The sequence below is a fragment of the Pithys albifrons genome, chromosome 5 (assembly GCF_047495875.1).
Source record: "Pithys albifrons albifrons isolate INPA30051 chromosome 5, PitAlb_v1, whole genome shotgun sequence".
Taxonomy (NCBI): domain Eukaryota; kingdom Metazoa; phylum Chordata; class Aves; order Passeriformes; family Thamnophilidae; genus Pithys; species Pithys albifrons.
In genome coordinates, this window is record NC_092462.1 from 38,334,475 (window position 1) to 38,361,137 (window position 26,663).

At 35.9% G+C, this 26,663-nt stretch overlaps 2 protein-coding genes across 8 annotated transcripts in view; one reads left to right on the forward strand and one right to left on the reverse strand.

Annotated features, from left to right (window-relative positions):
• Positions 1-15,358, reverse strand: FBXO8 (F-box protein 8). Of its 4 annotated transcripts, none has more exons than XM_071556255.1 (6): positions 15,145-15,358; positions 13,011-13,347; positions 10,805-10,931; positions 3,154-3,272; positions 1,407-1,603; positions 1-641 (listed from the first exon to the last, which is right to left on the reverse strand). In XM_071556255.1, exons 2-6 carry the CDS (start codon positions 13,337-13,339, stop codon positions 454-456), a joined length of 960 nt encoding a protein of 319 aa, XP_071412356.1. In that variant the 5' UTR covers positions 13,340-13,347; positions 15,145-15,358; the 3' UTR covers positions 1-453. The 4 variants fall into 4 exon arrangements, with proteins under 4 accessions (XP_071412356.1, XP_071412355.1, XP_071412357.1 ...); XM_071556254.1 differs by having other exon boundaries at positions 13,011-13,350; XM_071556256.1 differs by lacking the exon at positions 15,145-15,358 and adding an exon at positions 14,664-15,033.
• CEP44 (centrosomal protein 44) overlaps positions 15,154-26,663 on the forward strand; it is a 23,275-nt gene continuing 11,765 nt past the window's right edge. Inside the window, exons 1-9 of one of the 4 annotated variants that reach the window (XM_071556253.1) lie at positions 15,154-15,401; positions 17,255-17,397; positions 17,979-18,126; positions 19,115-19,261; positions 20,150-20,257; positions 21,649-21,780; positions 22,222-22,374; positions 24,290-24,359; positions 26,335-26,459. In XM_071556253.1, the coding sequence (XP_071412354.1) occupies positions 17,309-17,397; positions 17,979-18,126; positions 19,115-19,261; positions 20,150-20,257; positions 21,649-21,780; positions 22,222-22,374; positions 24,290-24,359; positions 26,335-26,459 (972 nt within the window). In that variant the 5' untranslated portion in view covers positions 15,154-15,401; positions 17,255-17,308. The other 3 variants (XM_071556252.1, XM_071556250.1, XM_071556251.1) reach the window with 3 other exon arrangements.

A 26,663-nucleotide genomic window follows, 5' to 3' on the forward strand; every position in this document is an offset into this window, starting at 1 on the left:
TTTAGGAGATAAAAGGAGACATTTTAGTTAAAATATTTTACAACAAAATAATTACGATTATAAATCTCTTTAGTTAAATATATACACATTACATGGTATTCTAAAAAGAATGAACTTATTAAAGTTCCAAGCACATCTAATGCACAAATTCACCACTTTGTCAGCTTAGACTGTAATGTCAGTTTTAACATTCGTAAATGGCCGTGTCAGACTAATGGCATTGTTTGTGCAAAACAAAGAAAAATGATGAAAACCAAGTCCTTTCATTCCCACAGCAAATAAGATAGTAAAGGTAGTTTACACATACACACACTTACACACACAGACCTTGATTGCATACAGAGGTTAGAATGACCAGCACTAAAATAACCCCCATCTCTACAAAATAATTAATGTCTTGAATTGATGTAATTTTTGAAAATTACAAATTTTAAGTGCTAGCAAATTGTGCTTTTAGGCAGCCACATGGCCAATAAGGTAGATGTTGTCATATAGGTGCCCTACAAAATCTTCACTAATATTCTGTGCAGCTCGTCTTGTATTTCGGATGAATTCCCTCTTTGACATTTTGTTCTTCACATGAGGGCTTGTTAGATCAATTGAAAGTAGAATCAAAGAGTAACACAGTACATAAACTGCATCTAGAGAAGAGAAAATAAATAAAAAAAAGTTTAAAAATGAAATTGTGATCATTAAAAATATTGTTCCCTCTTCAAGAACCCTACAGTCTTCATCAATTGGGCTCATAATTTTATTCACATATTCATAAGTATATATACAAAACAATTCAAAAGGATATCCCAGTGAAATAAGATTTAATACAGCAACTTTCTAAATCATAGTTTCAGCACTCTGCTAAATGAGAATTTACAAATCACTTAACACTGTTACATAATCCAAAAGTCACTAAGGGCTTTATGCATGTTCATTTAAAGAGATTCTTGAAGCTTTTGTAAACTAAAACCAACACCCTACAAAAGCTTAGCTTTTAAATACATAAGCAGTTCCACTGCTGAAAATTGCCTCCCCCAAGCCAGTTAGAAATGCTTTTTAGCTTTATGTGGCCCAAAAAATTCCCTTTCATTTCTGTGAGTCTAAAAGGCAAAATGTTAAGTGTGTAAGACTCTGCAAGAAAAAATTCAGATAGTAAAAAACTCAAGCATAGACAAAAGTGAAGAAAAGACAACATGGAAATAAACTCTACTGATCAGCTGAAAAAAAGAATCTCTAAGGTTTTGTTTTTGTTTTTTTTTTTTAAACCCAAGTAGAAATGTGACTCTACACTCAACCATGTTTGTACTTTGAGAAATACTTGTTTAGGTGCTCATTTTAAAGCTATCAGACAAAGCAGCATTATCCAAAAATATAAAGACTCATCCACAGAATCAAAGCGCATTTTAGCTTACCAGGGCTAAGGCCAAGTTCTCTCATCAAATCGGGATTACAAGCACAGAATCTGTGCGAGAACTTTGTTATGAGAGTTTCAAGGTACTCCCCACGCTCCTCAGGAGCATGAATGTGTCTGAAGAACTCTCTCAGTGCATTTGGCAAGAACTGATTTCTGAAGTTGTGCAGCGTCACAAGGTCATCCAAAACATCTCGCCTGGGAGGATGAAACCCCACATTATTAGAGAAGTTTATTTTAACTGCTTAAATATTAAAATGTACATTTTAATAATAAAACTGAAAGCTTTAGAGTAGTATGATCTTTACAAACGTAATACAAACATGTTCTTCACTTCTATAGTAGTGAAATACTATAAAAATATACATTAATCAGAATTCAAAGTTTCTTTATATATATATTTATTCAGTCTACATAGAGACTTTGCTTCCTCTGAATTGTGACAAAGCCACTAAAAAAAAGACAGTAAAGGGAAAAAAATCATGTATCACACATTTTGATGCCTAAGTAGAAGGTGCTACAGGAGTGTCTTGTTAAAACCAGGCTTCAGCTACACAAAATTTGCTCACATTAAGTCCATCAAGGTGTGATGCTCTCAAGTGTTTTCCACTGAACACAGAAACATCTAAAGGATTCAGACCAGCCTATGGATGGGCAAAAAACATCTGAAGAAAATTTGGAAGCAAATTTGAAGGGAACCAAAGAATATTCTACTATGTTTAACCTAATTTTTACCTTTCAGTACTAAGATGAGAGTTTCAACATTAGAAAACTAGTTTTTAGTTTTAGTACCTGATTACACTCTGTGTATGAAGGGAAGATGAACAGTGGTAGCGGTTGTTAACACTACCTTGCAATCTCATCCGTTAAATGGTTTGGTATTTTTTCCTATTGACTAAAAAAATTGATAATCTGAAGTTTTACAGCACAGGACTGTAAGTGGCGGTAACACTACAGAATGATTCCTTTTATTCCTTTAATAGAACAGGCTGAAGAGGATGAGAAGCAGGAAAAGATTCCCGCTAGAACTGCTGCTGTCCTTCTGCTCTTCCTATTTAGGTGCCATTACTATTCTCCTTCTCTTTCAACTTCTCTTGAAGGTGCTGGTGCTCCTCTTTCCTCATACTGCCCTACCCCAAGAAAACAGTGTAGAGTAGAAGAGCACGCAGCACAGAGACTATTTCCTCCCTACCTGCAGCTTATGATGCCTCCAAGAGGATGCCCCATTGCATCTTATGAGGTAAGTGGGATTTCCAATTGACAAATATCAGATAACCAAATAATGGTTAGATGATTCAACATTAGTTAAAAAACTCTACCATCCCTTGGTACAGTGATTACTACTTTTTCTGACTAATACCCATACTAGACAGGGGAAAAAACCCTCAAGTCAAAAAAAGCAGCAAAGTATCTATAAAATCTGAATGTTAAACAGCACAAAGACTATCCTGTGCAGTTTAAATGCTCACCATAACTTCAAAAGAATTTATGCCCAGAACTGCAAAAATGCAGGAAAGTCCCAGGATTTGAGATTTATTGGTTATAGGTGGTATTTTCGCGGTTCTTATAAATTGTTATAATCACATAAATATTTGAACTGAAAAACCATTCAGATTTAGCACATCATTATTTAGTTGTATTTTCTTGCCTTTTCACATCTATATAATTGCATCACTATAAAGCAAAATACTGTTGAATGGTGTACATTGAAAATTCATAGAAAATGTTGTAAGAGAAATTCAAATTACCTTTCATCAAGGTAGATTCTCAGCTTCTTCCAATTTAGTGTTCTTGTGCAAAAGATAAACTTAGCTATTTCTTTTGGTGAATCATCTAGTATGCCTTTGGACATAAAGTAGTTGACTCCCTGAGATAAAATACATGTACACATAAATTTGTTTAATGTTCATAATGTACCTGGGCACAAGTATTATACTTCACAATGTAGGAACATCATCCTACTAATCAGTTGGTTTGTTTTTCAGAATGAATCCTCCTCTTCTAAAACACATTTCAACATGCACAATACACTCTAAAATTATAATGCAAATGCAAAGGAACAATTTATTGTTATGGTTGAGATTTCGCACACAGTCATAGTAGGAAAATTTTAAATTATGAGCCCCATAATGAGTATGATGGTTCTTTACAGTGCAGATGAATATTCTGGTTTTCATTGTTTGCAACAGAATTTAAAATGCTGCGCGGACCGTAACTGTTAATTTTATAGCTTCTGTAAGTAAGAAGATCTTAGCCATGTGTTTAGTCTCTAATATCTTCCATTAAAACAGTAATGTTCTCACACGTATACGATGTATCACATTCAAATAGATGCATTAAATGCATTTATTTAAATGGGCAATAATGCAAATAAACACAGGCACGTGGATTTCGAAGCATAGGTAAATATCAACATATGTAAATATGCATTGACATAAGTAAGAACACTATGCCTAACAAAAATAGTTTAAAATACAACATTGTGTATATTTTATATTCATATTATGATTTCCAGAATTTTACACTTTCATAAGCACACATTTCTTATGGAATAAATGCGCCAAATTTAATTTTAAAATATTTCTGGAATCTTTCTGGTCAGTGAAATATCCCAAAGCACAAAACTATTTTCTTATGATCTCAGAAATCAAACCCCAACCAATGCATTTAAGAAATGTTCATGTTTTCCAATGACAAAAATCTAAACTCGAGAATAACTAACCAACTTATTCCAATTCAATTTGGTAGGGGCTGGAAGTGGTTCTGAGCATTTGTTACAAAGAAGTGTTACAATATTTCAGTACAATATATCTTGACTATAGCATAATATTTAAATGTAAAAGGAGTAAGACAGAGCATTTCTGCATAGAGTAATGTACCTTCAAAATACTTCTGAAATATTTTTTCATAAATCTCCTCCTATCAGGCTTCAAAATATTTTGCAAGTTTGTCCTTTTAGTTTACATTACATTTATAAAGATGTAGGGGCAACCTGTCATTTGGTGTATAAAATAAACTTCCTAATGATCTTCAATTTTGTGTGAAAAAGAAATAAAGGACTGAGTGCAGGTTTGGAGCATTTTATGTAGTGAATTAGTAGAGGAAAGCCTCAGTTACATCAATCAAAAAAAAAGTTATCAGAAAATATTCTTAAGAACAGAAGTGAAAAGCCAAGAAACACTTGTAATATTAACTAGCTGGTTTTACCAGTTCATAATTTTTGCTTATATATTTATAGGAAACAGCATTTAATCAGCATACATTTATTTTGTTAAAATAATAGTTTCTAAAAATATATAAAAATAAACCTAGCAAGGTTAGGCCCCAGTTTGAAGAAGAATTTGTGTTTAGGACCACAAGGAAACATGTATAGCAATGCAAGTTCAAGTTGCAGTCCAAATTAGATGATATTTAAGTTTGTTCATAATATGGATGGACATCATCATCATCATGGCTAAGCTTTGTGAACAAAGATTTGGGAAGGGCTCTGCCCACATGGGTGTGTCCTTTGAGCTTGCAGATCTAGTGGATTTTTTAGGTGAGGCACAGCGTGCACAGAACTGACCCCACCCTTTACTCCTAAGGCTCATCTGCCACAGCCGAGCGAGCTTGGACCGTAACAGTGAAGTCCTCAGGACTAGAACCTACAGCCTTCGGTATTGCCAGGAGGTCTCCTATCCAAGTACTAACCAGGCCTGACCCTGCTGAGCTTCCAAGATCTGACGGGATTGGATGCCAGGGTGGCATTTAACTGCCCAATGGATGGACAACATAATGTTAAATACTGTCTTGAATTACAGCTAAATAAGAAACGAAAAGAGGGAGATTAAAATAATAACAAATGTGTTTAATACCTCAAGGACTTTGGCAATTTATGTAAGATGAGCAGCAGAACATCTCCTTTACATATATCCTGACTTAATGAGATTTATGCATTTGCTTAAGGCAGTACAAATTGAAGTCTGGCGAGGAAGTCTGAGTAGCATTCCTGCTACAATGAACAAACACTTCTGCAACACATCCAGAAAATACCTGGCATATCATAGATAAGGAAGGATGAAAATAATGCCTTCTTTAAGATAGACAATGGGTTGTTTCCTCTGTGACTGTAAATGCTGTAATTTCTTTTGCATGCACTATATTGCAACTCAATCTAGGATCTTCACCTGACAGGCTACCAAGTCTTTGCAAAGCAGTTTTATTCCATGTCTCTAATTCCTTCTCTTTTTCCCCACCACATATAATGCTTGATAGTATCTTTCTCTGTGAATGCAGTCTCAATCATTTTCCTCAACTCCTTCACAAATAAACATGGCATAAATAAAAGGTACTTCACCACATGCTATCATTTTTAGTTGCTTTTTATTTCATTTTAAGCTATCAAAAATACTTTGCAACAGTAGAAACCTGATATCCCTTTTAAGTTCCTAACTTTTGTCTCACAGCAAGTGAAATTCATTTACAAGGTTTACAGCACATCATGGAATCTGCTTTTTGTAGCACTGTAAATACTGCCTTGAAACTGTTTCAGAACCCATGCTTGAAATATTGATTTTGGTAGCTAAGATGGTCACTTGTGGCATATATACTAGCTGAAATAAGTAGTTCTATACACTATTAAAACCTATGCTAAGATTATTTATCAGTCAGTGGGTGATTCTCTTAGGAAACATTTGACCGCAGTGAGGTAAGCAGATCTGTGCCACTAAGTGCCAGGTCTGAAGAGGCATTTAGGAGACACTGCGGGCTGAGCACATGCCGTATATTCTTTTAATTCTGATTCAGAGCATTGTAATGCTCTTAGCATTACAGAGTTGGGAAAGATGCCTTAAAGATACCTTGCCTCTGTGGCAAGAGTATTATCACTGGACTTCAGACAGCTCTGAATAAAGTATTAATGTCTGAAAGTGTTGATTTAAATTCCACGCGCAAACAACAGTCATAATTATAGACTGATAGTAACAACAAAAACCCTTTGTTGTATTTCAAGATGTTATTTTTTACAGTTGCTCCGTTTTTTCCAGGCACATAATGCTTATTTTAACCAACTTATTCTATTGCAGCACTGACACTCCTTGCTTGCTTTCTGCCTGTTTCCAAGAACCTTTGCATTTGTTTATATCCATACAGGATATCTAAAATGGAAAACTTTTTCAGGATTGGTTTCATTTCTGCATTGATTTTGTCCCCTGCCAAGAATACTTTCATAGTACTTTCAGAACACTTTAGTACAGCAGTCAACATTAAAACGTTTTTAGTTGCTTTTGATACCTCTGCTTACATATGCATACAAAACAAACCACACATATACTAAGTTGATGGCCCAGAAATTTTGGAATCAATGTTTTTCTACACATGTAAATCCAATTTTTCATATTCAAATGTTACTATTTGCAAAGTCAGAGTTGGGAAACAACAAAGCTTTTTACCTAATGCCTATTTAAAGGTAGTGCAGGAAAATATATGACAAATACATTTGTTAATAAAGACAAATTTCACTTAATATTTCAAATTTCACATAAACAGTTTTACACATGCTGTATTTGTTTACCTTAATTAGTTTTAAAAGGTGACTAAGGAAAACACTAGTAGCATTTTTAGGTGATTTATAGTTCTGCAAGTTATATGCTATTATGTTTTGGTAGAATTACAGTAGCAACATAAAGTGCTTATTTCTTTCTAGTTTGTACTGTATTAAAAAAGGTGACTTTGATCACCAATCAAATTAAAACATTTTTAAATAAAAGCTGAGAAAACACAGTAATTTAAGTTTAAATACTAGCTCATTTTGAAAAATTCCTTGGGTGCAGTGACTGTCATTTTATTCCTTATATAGAGCATCTAGCATAGGAGGGTCTCAATTCCTAATTGGGGATTCTAGGTAACATTATTAGTAAATAATAACTAGACATGTATGGTATTACTGTTCCCATTTTTCTACGGAAATGCAGTATCTTAATATATTATTTCATAGTGCATCTTCTGGAAAAAAAATGCACAGTACTGGGGAGATATTTTCTAATAGAAATTTTTACTGTTACTAAGTTAAGAATGAAGTAATTTGGTGACAAACATGGACATAATATATAACATACATTTCAAACAGTGTCTCTCTCTATGTTTTCACAATACAGTCTCAGTGATACAAACTTATGATGGCAGAAATTTCAAGTAGAACACAGAAATATTTTCCATGTTTCACAGGATCCATAATTAATAATTTACAAGATTAAACCTCTCTGACTTTAATGTAATGTTTTCAAAAGGTTTCAGATGTATGTTCCTTCCCAACTTTTTTGATAAATCACACAAAAAAACTTCTCTCTACAACATACACATACTTCTAATATTCTTCAGACAGATAAATCAATGCATCTAAAAATTGTCTGGCTTAGTAAATCATTATGAAATAGAATGTATTTCAAAAAAATTTGCTTAGAAATATACAGTATAGTAAACATTCCATCATCTACACTCTATTCATAACAAAAAGTTATAGATAGGGAAGGTAGCTTTATACAAGTGGCAAACCTTAAAAATCAGGAAAAGGTCAGAAAAAACTGACATCCCTGACAAAAACTAAGGGCAGTTGGAAGTGGAGGAGACAATCAGCTGCTTAGCGTAAGCACTGTCTTACTATACTTTACATAAAGGAAATCCCAACCTCAGTAAAGACTGACAGTTTTGGTACTGAACAGATTCCAAAAGATCCATAAAAATAAAGGCTATTAAATAAATCAGAATCATTATCACTAAGGATGAAGCAAAAAATAGATCTTTCCCGAACAAAAGATTCTCTTTTGTACCTTCACTTTCAATTTAACTACATAGCATAGCTCCTTGTATTAAACTTGACAACATATTTTTTGTAGGGAGTTAGAAACTGGAAACAAAACAGGAGTAAATAACTTCTGGTTGCTTAGAAATTCTGAGTCATAGGCACATGAAATGACATGAGCAGTGCATGAGAAACAGTTCACATACACCATACACTCTTTAAAATACAAATACAGTAGAGGCCACGTATGCAGGTTCAATGTTAATATTGTTATTCAAGTGTTAATACTAACACTAAATCACCCTCTCTCTCAAAAAAACCCCCAAACCTCAGGTTTCCAAAATCCTGTCTCCAATGGTGGCACCATATGAAAAAACCCAACAAAACCAACCAACCAACCAAAAAAACCCCAAACCCAAACATGCACTGGAGGGGTTTTTTTTCAGATTATGTGCAATGTGATTAGGCACATCCTTTCAGCAGAATGTGAGCACCTGCTACAAATTATGCAAGCTCATGCACACAATCAACACATTAAATTACAGCAGATATCACAACACCATGCACACAACAATGGCTAACCAGAGAATCCTACCACAAAGTGTGTAGATGCTCTTCCCTACCCCGTGAGCCACCGCTAGCTCTGGAGCTGTTGCTGTGGAGCCTGGTTACCCATTTTCATGACATGGGTGGTGTCCTTTGGAGAATCTTGCTCCTGTGGCTGTAAGTATTCCTATTTTTATAGTAATTTGATCAGGTCTGTTATCAAATGAAAGCAGAGTTTGGCAGGAAATTCGGAGACACAATTTGTAATAGTGGAATGTCATATCATATAGTCCAGTCACAGTGTCCTTATAATAATAATTCTGCCAATATCACAGTTGTAAACAATAAAAGTCGTAGTATTTGTGAATTGTCCTGAAACTCAGGCCCTGAATGATTCCTACCAGGCTATGGTGCTCCACAGGGAGAGAGGAACAGAGCCCTTAGGAGATACCCTGAGGTTCTTGTCTCTCATTGAAGCAGACTGTTTGTACTGCTACTACTGTACAATATAACCATAATGAACCCAGAAGGAGGAAGAGTAGCATAATAAATACCTAATTTAAGTATACTAAGTTAGCTCTAATCTGCAGATCTTAACTTCCCTTAAAAATAATGAATCTTTTATTAAATGCCTTTTCTGAAGGCTCCAAATGCTTTAAACATACCAAGATTACTTTAAATAAGGTTGAAATATAACAGCATGTTATAAAATAACATAGTTAAGTGAAAAATTATGTTAAACTGAAATACAAAGCAAAATTTGGATGGACAAAGTTGCTACCAATTAAACTTGATATATTATTCAAAACGTTTAAGTTACCTAAACATTGCATTTAATTTGAAAACCTTTACATTTATTACTAATTTGAGAAAATTTTGCTGAAAATTGATAGGAATCACTCAAGTGGCAAGGCGCTGATGTCTCAACACTGTGTATCAGAGTTCAAGGCAGAGTTCTACCAGTGAAACTACAAAATACTCTGATTTTTGACTGGTAAAAGTAGTGGTCTCTCGATCAAGCAGAATATTAGATAAAGCAAGAGTTTAAACAAAATCATTTATTGTAATGATTTATACAACTACTTTATTTATTTCACTCCGTGGTCACATGCTCATGTTTTCTCTATCATATCAGCAATTTGCTTCTGGAAGTATATTTTCCTATCTCTTAATCCTTCTCCTCCTTTGAATTTATTCAATTTTCACTTCCTTGTGTATGTACAACTATAGGCAGGAAGTTAAATCTACTTTTCTTCAGTATTGCATTGTGTATCCTCTTTTCCTAGGAAATATTAAGCAGGAATCTGGTTTTATAGACAAAAGACTCCCACTTAGGCATTAATTGCATATACCCCAGGCAAAACCTGTCTACCCTTAAACTCTTTTCTTCTTTGAAAGGTGACAGACCAAAAGAAGTAACTGACTTTTCTAGTAAGTTAAATGAATTAATAAATGCAAACCTTTCAATTTGACGTAGGGTATTTTTTGAAGATAAATTTATATTTTTCTATACTATAAAGAAAGATTATGCACAACAGACATCCACAGAAATCGAATCAAACTGAACTTCAGGATAGTTCAGCAGTGTATCTTTTTCATCATATTTCAAGATCTGCTTCTCGATAGTGGAAATTAGGTGAAAATCCCTTACAAGAAAACACAATTTTCAGACAAGTAGTCAGACTTCATACCTCATCGTACTTTGACTGAAGTGGAACAAAAGTCATACCCTGCAGAAGCATTTTAGCTTTTTGATTTATGTAAGCATATTATCCTTTTAAAATTCATCACTGTCTCTCCAGTAAGGATTAGCTGCTTCATTCCTAAGGTCAATACGTAGTTACCAATTTCTGGCATCCGTAAGTCAGACTGGTGTACAGAGCACTCAAGAGGCAAGTCATGTAAATGATGTGCACAGGTATGATATTCAAAAAAAGACCAGAACAGGGCTGTGGCTTACCATCCCTACAGTACAGCAAACAGCTATTAAAACTTGGTTTTTACATGGCTATAACTATAAAACAACAATCACAATGATTTTAACTCTTTACTACTGTCAGCAACAGTTCACTTACCTCATCAGGGTTGGCATTAAAGGTGAGACTTCCCTCATCTAGCTGCATATATAATTTTCTAAAGGAAAATCCTAGAGGCGGATTCTTATTGTATATAGAACAGTGACCCCAAGTGGATTTGCACAACCTATGAAAATAGAATTAGTCTATTATAAAAATTCTTTTCTGAATTTCATGTATTTTATGGAAGCAAAATGTAATCAGCCCTGCAAAGCTAAGTACCAAACCATAGCAAGGTTGCTTGTAACACTTAGTTATCAAGCCTTTTGCATATGTGTTGCTAAAATCTTCAATGATATGATCTTTGTTTTCTTCTTACAGATGTTTTGGAGTATTTGAGTGCAAACTTGAAAGATATTCCAGTAGGTGGCATCAAAACAAAATCCACACAGCAGAGAACTATAGCCCTTTTAGGACTGTGACAAGTTGTTCCCCTGCAGTACTATCACAAAGATTGTTTCTTTTCTTGTGCCCCAGTTATGAAGTAAATGGGACAACACATTTGCAAAAAATTATGACATTAACTCACCACTTTCCCTACCTTTTCCACCCAACTCTTCTTTTTCATGTCTTGGCCAGTCCTAATTACTAGATCCGGCCCCATCCCTCCGTCAGTTTCTTACCCTTCTACCCCACTCTGACTCCGTGTCTGTTTCATTGGGTTTTGTCCCTCATCTCAGTCTCTTCGATGACATCATCTATAATTCCCTTGAACTTTCACTTTCTATGCACTCTAGATTCCTTATTAAACTGGTAGTTCTGCTTCAACATACCTGCTTTGTAACTAATTGGGCAAAATGTTTACGACCCAGTAGGTAGCCACTGAGGACATGACAAAGACTTTGTTTCCAGTTCAGGAACCTGGGTCTTATTTGGACTGAGTTTGGAACTGCAGCCACAGGACCTGCCAAAGCTTAAACGCATCCAATACACATGGAATGTTGAAGAATTTTAGATGTCTATAGTATGCAAATTGAGTTTTTTTATTAATCTCTCAAATCAGGACACATTACCAAAGTACATACTTTGAATGTTAGTGTTATTTGGGAAGATTTCACTAAAAATATTGAGCTACTTCCCAGAAAGAACTTTGAGGAAAATACGCTGGGGCTTTTTCTGCATACAATTCAGAAGCTCTGGTATCTTCAAGCTTTGGTATAGGGAATTTATTAGTATTTATAGGGTGGGTTTGATACAAAGAAGTGAGCACAATACAAAGCATACTGATTAACTTAGAAGCTTACTGGTATCCTTCACTAGAATTCCTATTTCCTGTTAATATAACAATCCCCAAGAGCAGAACAATCGTGACTAAGACATTGCATTCCATCATAGTATTGCTAGGTTCAGAAAACATGATAGGAAAGGAAGCTGCTTATTTCAAATGCAGAGGAGCAAGGAAATACATGAGGGAAGGAAGAGAAGTAGAGCATAATGAAAGCAAAAGAAAAAACCTGAACAACAATCCAACTACTACAGTAATAGAGCGGTAAGAAAATGTTGTGAAAGAAGTTACAAGTTCTGCTGACCAGGTACTCTGAAGGAAGTATGATTTAAAGAGGTTTTCCTACTGTTATAAAATATAAAAGAAAATATTGTTAATTACATTTTGATATTACACTATTTTATCTGAAAGAATGCTCCTTTATTTATTTCCTGGACATACAAACTCTGCATATGTTATATATAAGCTTGTTTATATACAGACTGCTGAAATTTCACTTGAGAAAAATTGACCTTTTCTTTCCTCCCTCCATAACAGTCTTCCAAAAAACATACACTTAATTTGCTCTAAGACAGATACAGTGGATGATTTTTTCCAGCCTTTTCATTTGGAAGTTTGGCTGGATAGGTCTGCTTGCTTAAGCTAGATATTCATGTGAAGTACAGAGAAGCAACAATACAAACATTTGAGATGTGCTCTGAGCTAACACAGAAGCAAAAACAAGTCCCTGTTTTTTTCTCTGTGATCTCTCAACCAAGAGGTGTGTAATAATACACTGTACACTTGCACCAAGTACACCTGTATATGCAGTAATCTCCAATAACATCCAATAGTAATTAAAAATCCAGAATAGCATTTTAAACTATATACACTTCCTCTAAATCAAATCTCATATAACTCAGGAAACCTTTGCTAAGGTTAGAATGGCAAAAAGCACTTACTGAGACAAAGTTAAAATCTAATTGTTTTTTTCATGCTTACCCTTGCCAGAGGAGCTCATCATTAGCAAGATCCTGCCAGACACATGAAGCTAGACAGAGATCAGTTGCATTCAGGTATGACAGAATGGTAAAACTAAGCTCTGGTGGCAGCATTTCCAGGTTAATGAATCCTTCTTGTTCCTTAGATTTTCTTGTCTTCAACAGGTGGTAGATGTCAATGCCTCCTTGGGCTTGTTTGCGATGGCTTGTATTGGCAGCGCTGTTAGCAACTATCCTCCTACCATGCTCTCTGGTAAGGTAGCCTTGTCCACTGTATCCTTGCTGTTGCAATTGCTGGTTCCTCGCAACTCTCCAGAGTCCCTGACCCATCTGAGAGCCTACTGGACATAAAATCCAAAACAAATTAATAAACATTTGTAAGACAGATGTAAATAAACATTTGTAAGGCAGACTCAGCACACACTGGAAAATAAAATTATAGGGCTGATCTGAATAGATAAAACATGAGTTTTGTCAAAGTTATGCTGACTATGTAATGTTGTCTCCATGAGGCAACTGAAGAAATACTGAAAACCCCATAAAAGAACTCTAGATTTTTTTCAAAAACTTCCATACTTGAAGAGTTACTAAATCAACAATAAGCTTCTGCAAAGATCACCAAATATTATCTATACCCTATACAAGTTAAGATGACTTAACCTTCAGAACAATTGGAATCTTCAGACTTCCTTTAAAATTTAATAAAAATATCTCATTTAGAGTCAATGAAGGGCTATAAAACATAAGGAGAAACAAAAAAGTCCTGAGTGTTGGGTAGCACACAAGATGTGCCTGTGACTGACATTGAAACAAAGTTTAATGACTTCAGTGATAATGCAGTAAGAATTTTTGGTGCTTAGAAACAAGAAATAAGTATCTTTTCAAGCTTTCTTGTCTAGTGGCATAACGTAAAACCTTCAGAATAAGATAATCATATACTTAAAAAGAGGACATCACTGAAGAAATAGTATAAAAAGCCTTTTTGTAATGTAAAAAAAAAGATTAAAAATATATTTGCTAATTTAAGGCCCAACTGAAGAAATATCAGGAAAGAAACAAAGTGAAGCACAATTTAAAACACTGAAGAATTAGCTACTGGAAATCCACAAGCTCTAATATGCATGTAGCTATTCAGCAGCTTATATGCCTTTTGTTAGAACACATATAATCTTCCCCATCATGTAATTACTTTCAACATTGCAGTAATTCAGGATGAACGCTTTCAGAACTCACTCATAACATGAGATAAGCAAACCCATTGTTATAAAAAAGTCTTTAAGTAATGGTGTGAAGAAATCTATTTTTAAGTTGTTTTGAACATACATTTTCAATCACCAGGTTCAACGGGCCACTCAAAAGTATGTTTTCAATTTTCCAATAATGCAACTTTATTTAGTAATTAAAACGTTAGTAGCTTGGCTGTAATAATTACCACAGTAAAAATAACCAATCTTGTTTATAAATTGCTGATTTTCTCCAGCTCTGTCTGGTGTCTATCAAAGCCTGATTTAAATTCTAATTTTATCTTATTCATGTTACTTTGCTACTGTGTAATAATTCTATTGCAGTGCTGACAAGCATGATAGGATAGTAAAAGTAATCCAGATTAATACTGCATTAGTACCGGCTTCATTAAGTAAAAAGCAACACGCACTCGTGATCGAAACGCTCTGCGCTTTATGGCAACCGAGCCCTACAGCTGCTACTTTGCAGCCACAATTATCCCAACAGTAGAACGTTCCTTCCTCCGATGCTATCGAAACTGATAGCTTCGTTCATCGCAGTTGCATTCGTCACCGAGGCCCGTAACGTGAGAGCCCTTCACTCCCGACTCCGGCCAAGGAGGCGGAGGCCCAGCGCGCCCCGCAAGCCCAAAGCCGCCCCAGCGGCCGAGAGTGACCCGGGGAGCTGAGGGCCACAGCTGCTCAAAGCGGCCCCCCGTCACCAGGAGCTGCGCACGGCGTTGTTCGCTGCCCGCCCGACCCGCGGGGCCTCGGCCGGGCAGGACGCGCCGCTCCTGGAGAGCCCGGCGGGCACCGCCCCTGCGCCCCATTGGGCCGCCCGCAGGGCCGCCGCTCCCCATTGGCCGCGCCGGCCGCCCGGCCGCCCCCGCCCGGCCCCCCGAGGGCCCGTACCTGTGCCAGTTCGGTCCGACCGCCGCCGCGACGAGCCCGGCCCAAGTCCGTGTGAGAGCCGCGCCGGGCGGGAAGGGGCTGCGCGGCCCCGGGGACAGACGGGGCACAGCAAGGAGCCTCGGCAGGGAGGCCGCGCCGCCGCCGGCCCCGTCCCGGCCGCGCAGCTCTGACGGCCACTGTTGTTGCTGGAAGTGGCGTCACGGCGTGGGCGGGCGCGCGGGAAGCGGAAGTGGCGGTTGGTGGCGGCGGCAGATTTGGTGTGTACCCGGCCCGGCGCCCGCGGGAGCGCTCGGATCTTTGCTGGGACAGGGCTTTGTCCAAGCACTGCGGGTCGGCTTCCAACGCAGGGCTTTCCCCCTCCTCAGGGCCGGAGAGCCCCGGGCCGGAACGCGAGAGCGCGGTCCCCGGTCGGTCTGTGGGCGAAGAAGGGCGGGTGGAGAGCCGGGCCCGGGCCCGCTCCTGGAGCTCGTCCCAGCGGGCTGGCGGGGTCGGAGCCCGCCTTGCCGTGTCCTGGCTGGGACACACATTTTTTCCGCCCGGTGTTTCCGTGGCATCTGGCCCACTTCGCGCTGTTCCTTGGGTAGCTCACTCACGTGCAAGTAGCCTGCCTGCGTGCTCGAAGTGCGTCGGTCGCATCTGGCACGATAGCGAAATCGGTGACGTTTTTGTATCTCTACAGAATGATGAGATTTCCCCTTAGTTTTCCCCCTCCCCCCCCCCCCCCCCATCCCCCTTGCAACAGGAGAATTTAGATACAATTAGAAGAAATCAGAGCTCCTTTTTGTTTGGCATTTCAAAGATAACGCTTTACAGTGTTAAGATACTCGGTAATTTGCACGAGTTATTTCGATTTGTGGTTGGTTATTGGTTTTTTTTTCACATTAAAAAATACACTGACTTTGTGAGTTTGCTAATAGGCTTTCTCAAGTTCTGTCAGTCTGTCCAGATTGTTAAGATGCAAGCCATTTGATTTTAGTTGTGACTTAAGAGCTGGGCTATGATCCAGTCTGTGCTCTTAAGTTTTATATTGGAGAAGAGCTAACATTGGTTGCATGTAAACAAACGGTGGCAAGGTACATTACTCTTAGGCTATCTCTAAATATGGATTTATTTTCAAGGATGATTATTAATACTTATATTTGAAGATACTGCTTCAGGTGTTTCATTTTGCTATCTGCCAGCCAGGCAGAATTGCCAGTACTTTTAGATCTCTCATGGCAATTTTTCATTCCCCGCCCCCATTCTCCTCTTCTTCCATTTGACAATTTACTGATCAGTTCTGTTTGGTAAAACATACTAAAATCAGGAGCTTCCTGTACTTATTTATGCCATTGATAGATTTAAAATCATAATTGGATGTTGGTGGTTTCACGCTTTGCAGATTCTCTTTTGTTTTCTTTTTTTTTCCCCTTTTTTTGCTTTTCAATCTTCAGTTTCCTTGTGGCATAATTCTGCAGGAAGACAGCTTTTTGTACTTTGCACCAAGTGCTTAGATGAGTCTTCTGCAAAGCTCACAATAAATTACAAATGGGTTCTCAACTTGGGTGTTGCAATGTAGAAGTTAAAGAGGGACTTTTTGGTTATCATACCGATAAACTATTTTGCCTGCTCTAGATGTTCTGTTACGCCCTCTCCCTTAATAAGTATATTTATTGGATTATCTAAATAGACAAGTATTGCTGTGATGAGTTGATAGTCCTGTCTTGTGTCTGCACAGCCAGATGTTGCTCTTTTGGTCAGTGTCTTGGGGCCAGGTGAAGAAAAGAATAAGCAGCATTCCAAATTACAGAATGCAAAGGTTTTCACCTGCTCCTTTGAAGTAGCCAGGAAACTTGTTTTCATTGTTTTAGTGGATTTAGCCAGCACTGAATTCTTAACATGCTTTCAGGTGTCTTTAAAATTCTTTGATATTTGATCACATTGAGAATTACTACTTGATCCCCTTCAGAATGAAAATGATGGCTGGTATTAATTGGTATTGAGCTGTAGTTCTGTGCTGTATTGTAATGATTGGGAAATGGTACTATCTTGAAAGGGGAGCAAAAACCTTTGAATTTCAGGGATAATTCTGTTGCATTTTGTAATTTTCGTGTACATAATTTTTTTAAAGGGGATGTACTTTATTACACTTATTTCATAATCTGAAGGAAGAATATTTGGAATAATGGCAACAGGAGACCTAAATGGAAGCTTAAGAAAAATAGAACAAGGACTTCGCTTGTTAAGTTATCCAAGAGATGTTGATTATACAGTGTAAGTGACAATGTGAAAATTTGTGCTAAAATGTGATGATTGTAAGATGTGTAAACAAGCTATGTATAAATCTTAGCATTGCACCCAGTGATGAGGAAGCAGAGCATATGTCTGTGGGAAGCTGGGATTTGGTAAATGTGAACTAGAGTACAAAAAGGTGCAATTTTCCTCTTCTTCGGAATAATCCTGAAGTGTATCACTGTTTTACTCTTTTCTTCTGCTGTTCTTCTGTTACAATTTCTTTGTAAGTGTTTTCAAAACTTCCTTCAGAAAGTTTCAGCCTGTAAGGTTTAAAAAAAAATAGAGGTGTTGAGTGTTGAGCTGGAAATGCTGCTAGGCTTTGGACCTGTCAATGTTTAAATTATATGAAGATCACAAAACCCTTTTTTTGAGCATTATACATATAGCAGCAAAAACTGCTGAATGAGAAATGCCTAGACAAAACCCCCTTAAAATGAAAGAGATACTTGGACATAACATGCTGGCTATACTAATGCCCTTCACGTTAAATGTTTGAATTCTTGTAATCCAAAGGCTTTTGGTTATCTTCTGCTGTGTAAAACACTTTTGTTTCTTTATAGGCTAGTAAAGGGTGATCCAGCTGCGTTTTTACCTATCATCAACTATTGTTTTACGTCTTTTTCAACTTGCATAGCAGAGCTTTTGGTAAAGTGTGATGTGGAACTGGCAGCAAAGAGTGACTTGCGTTTTATTGAAGCTGTTTATAAGGTATCTGTCTTTGTGTTCTTTGCGGAAGAAACGCAGTTTTGAGTGGAGCCTTACGAAAATATCTACTATGAGTTTTACTGGAAAGTGAAAATTTTGGGTAATGAATGTGAATTGTAGCTCTGTTAGAATTTAAGTACTAAGTCACTGCGTGGCAAGTGTTTAAATTTTCATGAAAATAAGGATAGATGGTGTTAGCCGACTGTCTCTCCATTTTGAGACAGTTGCAGAAATAGTAATACTGTTTTCTGTTAGTTTTGAATATTTAAATATTTATTGTCCCACATGATTTATAGGAGTGACCTTCATAGATCTTCATGAGAAATCATAACCATCAAAAAACCCCTACATAAAACTTAAAAAATTGTAATGAAAGCTCAATAAGAAATAAGGCTATTTTAAAACACTATGCCATTTTAATCTATAAAATTGAATATTTAACAGTTTATAAATTGGAATCAAATTCTTAACTGATTGAAATGAAACTATTCTTAAAATATCCATAAGCATGCTTTTAGAAAAGGTGGCTTGATGTATTAACCAATAATGGCTTATTCAGACTAGTTTTCCATCTGAGGACAGAGACTGCTTTGGAGAAAAGTTCTTGGGAAGGCTGACTTAGCCCTCTCTACTGCAGTTGCTGAGATTGATACAACATTGACTTTGGAAAGTATTTGTTGTAAATTTTTTAATATAAATAATTTGTTTCACAAATCTTGAGGCTGCGAGTTAAAGTTTACAAAGTGACATGAACAAAATGTTTCTGGAAGAGGAGGTATATTTAAAGCCTAGTTAGAATAAACAGATATATATCTATAGATATCTATATATATCTATATATATCTATCTGAAATTGAATGAGAAAAGGTTTAACTGCTGAAGTGCAGAATGAAAGAAAAGGTCATAGTAAAATAAGGACATAAGCATGCCAGTTCTACAGCAAATTGTGTGGTGAATTTGAAAGTGAATTAAACTCTTGTTTTTGTTGCAGTTCCTTCGAGATCAATTTCAGTATAAACCAATTTTAACAAAAGAGCAGTTTCTTCAGTTTGGCTTTGCGGAAAGAAAAATGCAAATTGTTTGTGACATTATCAATTGTGTGGTGAAAAAACATAAGGAATTGAGTAACTCTAATAAGGTACTGTTTAAATACTTGCTTTTATTGTAAGTTTCCTTTGGCATGCTTGATGCTGCTGGTAAAATCTGAAGACCAGTCTATTTAAGGTGCTGCATTACTGATGGACAAAAAAATGGGAAATCAGTATGAATTTCCATTGTAAGATGTTTGAATGCTATCATTCCAGACACGAAGCTGTAAATAGTTTGTAGCATAAACAAAAAAAATATTAGAATGAAGATAAATCTAGTACTTTGTGTCTTTACAGTAAGTGATATATTTGCTTTGGAACTTCCTGACATAATCAATATAGTAAACCTTGCAGATTGATTTAAAAGCAAGGCAAGACCAATTGATAGGCTGAAGTTCTGTAACAATTTAAACATGACACTTTCATTTGTTCTCAAATTGGATTATTTTTGTCAATGATACTTGTTTGACATTGTCAAGGTATTGTTTTTATCAGCATATGTTGTGTATCTGTCTGTGCTTTAATGAAAAGAATTTCGAGTCTTACTATTTTAGAGGATTTTGTTTCCTTTGAGTTTGTAACAGTCTTCAGGACTTATTTATACTTAATTTGCCACTTTTGGGGACATAACTGCCTTTTTTTCTATTTGTTTCCATTTCAGCTCTGGTGCAAGTTGTCTTTTCTATTCATAACCATCTTTGATGCAACCTTGCATAGTCATTAATGAGTATATAAATATGGCATTCACTTGTGGATCTGTGTTGTTTGTAAATTGTGGTAGCTATTTTTTTTTTGTTCAGATATTATTGTACAACAGAGGTTTAAATGTGTTTGTTTGTGTGTGCCACGAAATATTTGTGACTGTTAATGATGGTAGAAAGTGGAGTGTGTAATCCTGAAAGATTTTCCTATGTTATTTTCTTCTGTTCACTTTGGAGGTTAAATCCAAAATGAGGAAAAAAGTCAGACCTTTTAAATATGAAATAAGGTCAATTTGTGGTAAAGGCCTTGCTGATCCTAGTGGCTGTGCTGTGAATTCCAAACAGGTATGAAAATAATATTTATGTCTTAAGTGTGAAAGTTAATCTCATTTGTAGCAAGTCACACTCTTGATGGAATTTGTGCTTTCCTTTAGGTTTTAATGCTTAATCAGACCAGTTTTGAGGTAGGCTGGTGTTTGTTTTTCCACTAAGTGTGGTTGGCTGAAATAGTAGCTGAAATGCAGAGGATGTTGCCTCTGTCTTTTACTGAGTAGTTGATCTCAAAGTCTTGGTGGCAATGATCTAGTGCTGTTGTTTGTCATTTGAATTATATGAAATGGAGGGACAGTAATGAAAAAAGATAGAAAAATAAGCTACATCGTGTTTGGAGAATGAAGTGTACAGGGCCTAATGTATATTTTCAACACAACTTTCAAACCACTTTTTGCTCTTTTGTTTGAATCTGTTCAGCAAATATTTCTTAATGTAACATTCCTCTTGGCTTCAGTTTCACAAGAATAAAATGATTATGCATTAAGTAAAAATGATTCTGCATTATGCTACTCTTGACACATGGAGGAGGCAGCTTTCCTAATATTTTCTGCTAAAGGGATGCAAAATAAAATTTTACAGAACTTTTAGGACTGTGACTGCCCAAAGTTGGGGATTTCTATTTAGAAGGAAAATGCTACTTTTATGAGTGTGGAAAACTTCAGAAAGAAAGTATTTGAAATGGCATCTCTGTCTCTTCTGGTTGTTTAATGGTAGAAATGAATGGGGATATCTATGTATGTATTAAGACTTCCCTAAAAGAGGAGTGTTTCAGTTTCACCAAGTCATCTAGGAATCTGTACCTGTTAAAATGCTGCACAAAACTGGTACTTGTGCCTTCTTAATGATTGAGAATTTTGGTTTGTGTCAGGATCATAGGACTTAATCCACCTAGAAAGAATTACAAAATTTGTCTCTTACTTTTTTTGTAAGGGAAGTCTTCAAAGGAAACTAAATTTGCAGCTCATATAGGGCTGTTTTGCTGACTTTTTTTTTTCCTGAATGTTTTAGTCATAGTTTTGATGTTGGAACTTTCTCACTGTATGTATTAACATACCTCCTAATCCACACTTAGAAATCTAACAACCCTTACATTAAGAGAGGAGATTAATGCCTTCATTACTGTTTGTGAAAGGGAAACAAAGTATGCAGTATATATGGTAAAGTGTGTGCATGTTTGTTTTAGAGTTCTTTCAAGTTTGTATGATTTCTTTAAAATGAAACTGCCTGCTATTGGTTTTTTTATTTTGTAACTTGTTGGGATAAGATTGTCAGATTTAAATAAATACTAAAATGATAGATTTTATGCATCATTACTTGGCTAATGAATTGAAATGTTCTTGTAATGAATAACACCAGCGATTTGTTGGGTTTTTTGTTTGTTTATTTTTTAACATACACAAAAGAAGCCTCTAGTAGAACGGCACTCAGGAAATGAAGTTAGTGGCAACCTTCATCCACTATTTCTTCCGGCACAGAGGGGTAATGACGAGGAATTGTGCCTGGATCATGACATTGTGGAAATAAAATGTGAACAAGTAAGAGCTTTCATTTTAAGATGCTGTCTGCATGTATTCTTAAATTTTTTTTAACAGGGTTTTTCTAAAGAAATAAAGGTTTTTACGAGATAGCTGGATGCCCCTTATGTATAACTAATAGTTATATAGCAAATATACTGAAAAAGTTGGAAAAAAGTCAGTTAAATTGTATGGTCCTTTCAAGAGACTGTTCTGGCAACCAGTTTTATTAAAAACTGAGTTCCCTGAATAGGCATATTATAACAATCCTTGGAGAAAAAATATTTTCTAGAGTAGCAGCATGTAATTATTGAACCTGAGGAAGATTGCACTTAACTTGATTGATCAAATAATTAATTACATCTGTTTTGAAATTAGCAGACATTTTCTTACCCACATTTTCAGGTCATAGAAGATAATTCTGAGATTGAGTTTTTAAAGAGTCAACTTGCTGATTGCCAGGAAAAGCTTCATAAGCTAGATTGGATAGAAGATAAACTACAAGTTTTAGAAGAGAAACTGCAAGGAAAAGTGATCATAGATGAGAAGGATTGGAATAACTTGTTGAATCGAGTTTTGCTTCTTGAAACAGAACTGTTGTTACAATCCAAAAAGGTATGTTACCTTCTATATTGATTCTATAAAAATATTGCCCAGGCACGGTGTTCTTGGTCTGTTTCTGCCCTTCCTACCTCCTGTGTGTGCTCTTTCACTGGTTTTAAAGGCATGATCTGAATGGAAGTGCTGTTTATGGAGTTGTTGTTGGTTTTTCTTTAATGTGTAATTATATGGTTCTATCATGCTCTATGAACAAAGCTCTCTGTTGGAAATATATCTTTGCAGGAAGAGCTAAGCCTGTTTTTCATTAGTAATGCTTCAGTGTGTTTTTATTTATTAGTGAAGTTATAGAAGGAAGTTTTTGAAGACTTTCGAACATCATTCTATACAACTGATGTGGACAAAAATAGATGGCCTGCAATGGAAAATACAGGGCATAATAAAGAGTTAGTTATTATTTTAGTCCTATATTTGTGGCTTCTTGAAATCTGCCTGGTTGATGGTTTTTCTCCTCCCACTTCCTATTGCTTGTCCATGATGGCCATTACATTTTTAAATGTGTGAAAGTGCTAAAATTTTGATGTGGCTAATTTGGCATAGCAAATAAAGTCTTTTGTTGCATTAAGACTCTGGACTATTTTTCATGCTGTTGAAAGGTCCTTGTACACACATTATATAATTTCATATAAGTACACATGTAAGTATTTTGAGATGCAGTGAACCATAGCATCATTTTTTTGATCACATGCTTAATTTCAAAATGTATTTGCATGTGCATCTCATGTGTATCCTTCAAATACTGTCAGATGCTTTCCAGAAGTTGAAAACTCTGGTGGAAAATAATTGTGTTTTTCTCTGCAGTTATAAAAACATTGAATTTATTCATAACCAGGTGCTCTGTGTGTGTTGGTGACCCTGCAAGTTTGAAATGTTGCTAAAACTTGTATACAGGACATGTTTTTTATTACATGCCTTGAAAGTTGGCTAGTTATGCAAAGTCTTGAACAGGGTAACTGTTCAGACTGATCACTAGATTATTTCTAAAGGCCGTAGCTCAAATAGTAAGGTTTGACATTCTCAGTCACTTTTTTAAAATGGTTTCAGGTCAGTAATGGCTCAAGTGATTTACCATCTGAAATCAGTTTCTTATGGATATTGGAATTTAATTATCAGTAGACATATATGCAAATAACACCGCCAATGAAAATGTTTTCTTCTGCTGGCAGTCTCAAGATGCCTTCAGGTGAACAGCCGTAGACAGTTTTGCTCCTGTTTCAAATGTATTCTTTTCAAGAGATTGTTGTAGCAGCACAGGAAAGCTTGTGTTTCAGACTAGACTTGTTCTTTCTTTTCTGTACATTTAGTTTATTATTACTTCAGTAACATGTTTATTGCAGTTGTTCATGTGGTTGGAATACTATTTGGAAAATACTCTCAAAAATTTCCAGTGAGGTCACCTACAGAAACAAGTTCAAATGTAGTTTCTGGGTGGCATTGTTGCTGGTCTTTTTTTGAAGCAAAATAAGCTACTGTTCAGTAATTCTATAGGCTATTTTTTTAGGACTGAGGACTGTATTTCTGAACATCAACCAGCAGTGGAAGGTGCATGTACTTTGTTAAGCTAATGACAGCCAATGTCAAGATGAAATGGTTAGTACAGGATAAGAGCAGTCCCATTGTTGTACTCATACCTAAGTTATATGCACTATGTTTTGGCTGGGTTTTGACTTGTTTACAAACAGTATTATTGCTATTAAACCAACCCTCCCCCCCCCCCCCCCCCCCATGAAACAGACTACTTTTTAATGAAGTGTTTGATTTTTTTAGTTCTGTAAAGACACCTGTGCAGTTCCAACTTGTCTGGATGGTGTATCAAATGCATATATAATTAGTACTTAAACATACTTTTGTTCAGTCAAAAGATGATTTAAACAGGGTGCATAGCTATAACACCAGTAACCTTCTATTTCAGAGAGACTTACCTACAGAGTTCAGCAATATAAATCAAGAATCTACTGCTAGTAGCATTACAGTTTCTTCTGGTGAGTATTAAATGATTTTCCTTTTCATTAACATAAATATGTTAAACATGTCTTGCTGACCTTGACTAAAATACTGTTTTTAAGTAGACCATTGCAATTTCGTGACCTCTGAATTTAAGTCCATACTGCAGATTACAAGTTAGAACCTCCTCATGTTTTCATGTTTGTAATTTGTTCTTCAGAAGGTTTATTTACTATAGAATAGTCATTAATAGTTACAAATAACTACTAAAATATCAGCGATACAAATTCAATTAAGGTGCTATTGCTGAGGCTGTGAAAAATAACGTTACCTGGACTTTAAAGTTGTTACTCTGTTTTGAAAACACACTGTTCATAAGCACAGAAGGAATTCTTTTTGCTGCCACAGGTTTTATGATGCTGTTTTCTACTTTTATAGTGGAGCTCAAGACACACTAGAACCTTTTCATTCATTAATTTGTGTTGTTTTTCAAATCACTGCTCACCGTTTTCTGTTTCATCTCTTTTGAAGCAGTTAGCAGCTATCCAACTGGCATTTTTGCTAATCTTTCTTTTTTTGAAGAGGAAGACTAAATCTTTTTCTCCCATTTCCAACTTAATTTTGGTAACGTACAAGAAGTAAATGAAACAGCCTTAAGTGGGAAAGAAATTAAAAACATTGCCCAGGCCAGAAGTAATTCTTCTGTTTTCCTCACTGATAGCTCTTTATGTAAGGAGCTTGCATCATTCACTTCACTGATTTGGCCTGTTTCCCCTGTTACTCCTACCCCCCATGGTAAGGAGGAGACGCTATTTTGCATTCTCATATATAGGTGTTTTTGTCTAATGTTGGGCTGTTGCATTGTAATTAAAAGAGAATCTCAGTAATTCAGTTTCCATGGAAGTTAGGAAGTCAGTTTCTTGGTTTTGTCAAGTTTTGTTTTCATAGTCTCAGAAATGGGACTTTCATTTTACAAGACATAGAAAGCTTGCAACATGTCTATTTCCTGCCATAAATTTAGTGGTCTGTTACTGATACCTGAGGACTTTGTAGTCAGTAAATGGACAGATGGTCTTTAAAAGAGAATTTACATATTTTTAGACCTCTTGAATTCTTCTGAATTTGTTATTCCTGTTTTTCTAAATTCAGGAAATTTTAGGCATACAAGTTATGGGGCCAATCTTAACTCTTCTATCTGAGATGTACAGTACAGGAATGGTTTCAGTTCAATAGTTGTAGTGCTCTTCAGAAATCACAGCTGTACAGAAGAAATAATTTTAAATTTTAATTGCTTAAAATTTTTTTAAGATTTTTAGACACAATAGTGTAGCTAAACATGTTCCAAAGGTGTGATGCATTGAGGATAACCTTACTAAAAAAAAAAGGCATAGGAACACTTTTTTTCCTAGATAATAAGTTCTCTTCCCTGAGAAATTTTAGTAATCTAAAATTGCAAAGAATATCACGACCTTCCCAAAGTGACAGGAAAAAAAAAGTCTGTCTGTGCTGAGTGATTGTTACAGATATCCCAGGGGAAGGAAAGCCAGAAGACAGCAAGAGCTTGGTATAAATTTTAAGCTAAACAAGAAGGTGATCATTTTTTATAATATTTCTGCTACTTATAAGACAGGTTACTTAACATAAATTAAAGATGTTTTTGAACAGGCAGTTTACAATAAAAATAATGTAAACTATTTGAAATTACTGTTAAATGTTTAACACTGTAATCAGATGTTTGTAAGTTTTGGTTTTACTCTAATCAGGATAAAATAACCTTCCTAGTAATCTTTTTGAAATTTGCTTTGTCTATCTTATAGATAGTAATACTGCACTTCCCTTGTTAAAAAAAAAAAGAAACCTATTTTGGACTCTTATAGTAACTTTTCCTTTTCCCTCTCTAAACAATGCAATCTCTTCTGTTATTACATACTGTAAATCAAGTTATTTGATAGCTGACCTTGCAAAAGGGAGCAAAAAGGCAAAGGTGACACAAACCCAAGTATTTCTTTATAGATATAGAAAGGAATGAGATGCCAGAGAGTCATCTTCAGTCCTCTGGATGCAGTTCAGTACTATCCACAAACCCATCTCCTAAAGCCATGACCATTAATTCTCATGATCTGACAGACATTTCAAAGGTAAGTAAAACTGGGGAATGCTCAGTTGATTTCCTTTCTGAGGTCAAGAGAACAAGTAAGCATTGGTTTTAGTTGTATATACTACTAGTGAAAAACAAGGAAAGTAAGCAAAACTACATCTAGGTCTGTCTCATAAAAATACTTTTTATATGTAAACAGTGCTTAAAGTCACATTTTCTCTGAATTTTTAAGTTGAAAGTCCAT

Bases quoted from the DNA above. Each gene is read 5' to 3' on its own strand.
- FBXO8 (XM_071556255.1), bottom strand. From the start codon at position 13,339: ATGGGTCAGGGACTCTGGAGAGTTGCGAGGAACCAGCAATTGCAACAG. The intron at 1,604-3,153 runs GTAATTTGAATT...TCATCCTCCCAG, and splicing joins AGAATCTACCTTGATGAAAG to GCGAGATGTTTTGGATGACC. The intron at 642-1,406 runs GTAAGCTAAAAT...TCTCTTCTCTAG, and splicing joins AGAACTTGGCCTTAGCCCTG to ATGCAGTTTATGTACTGTGT.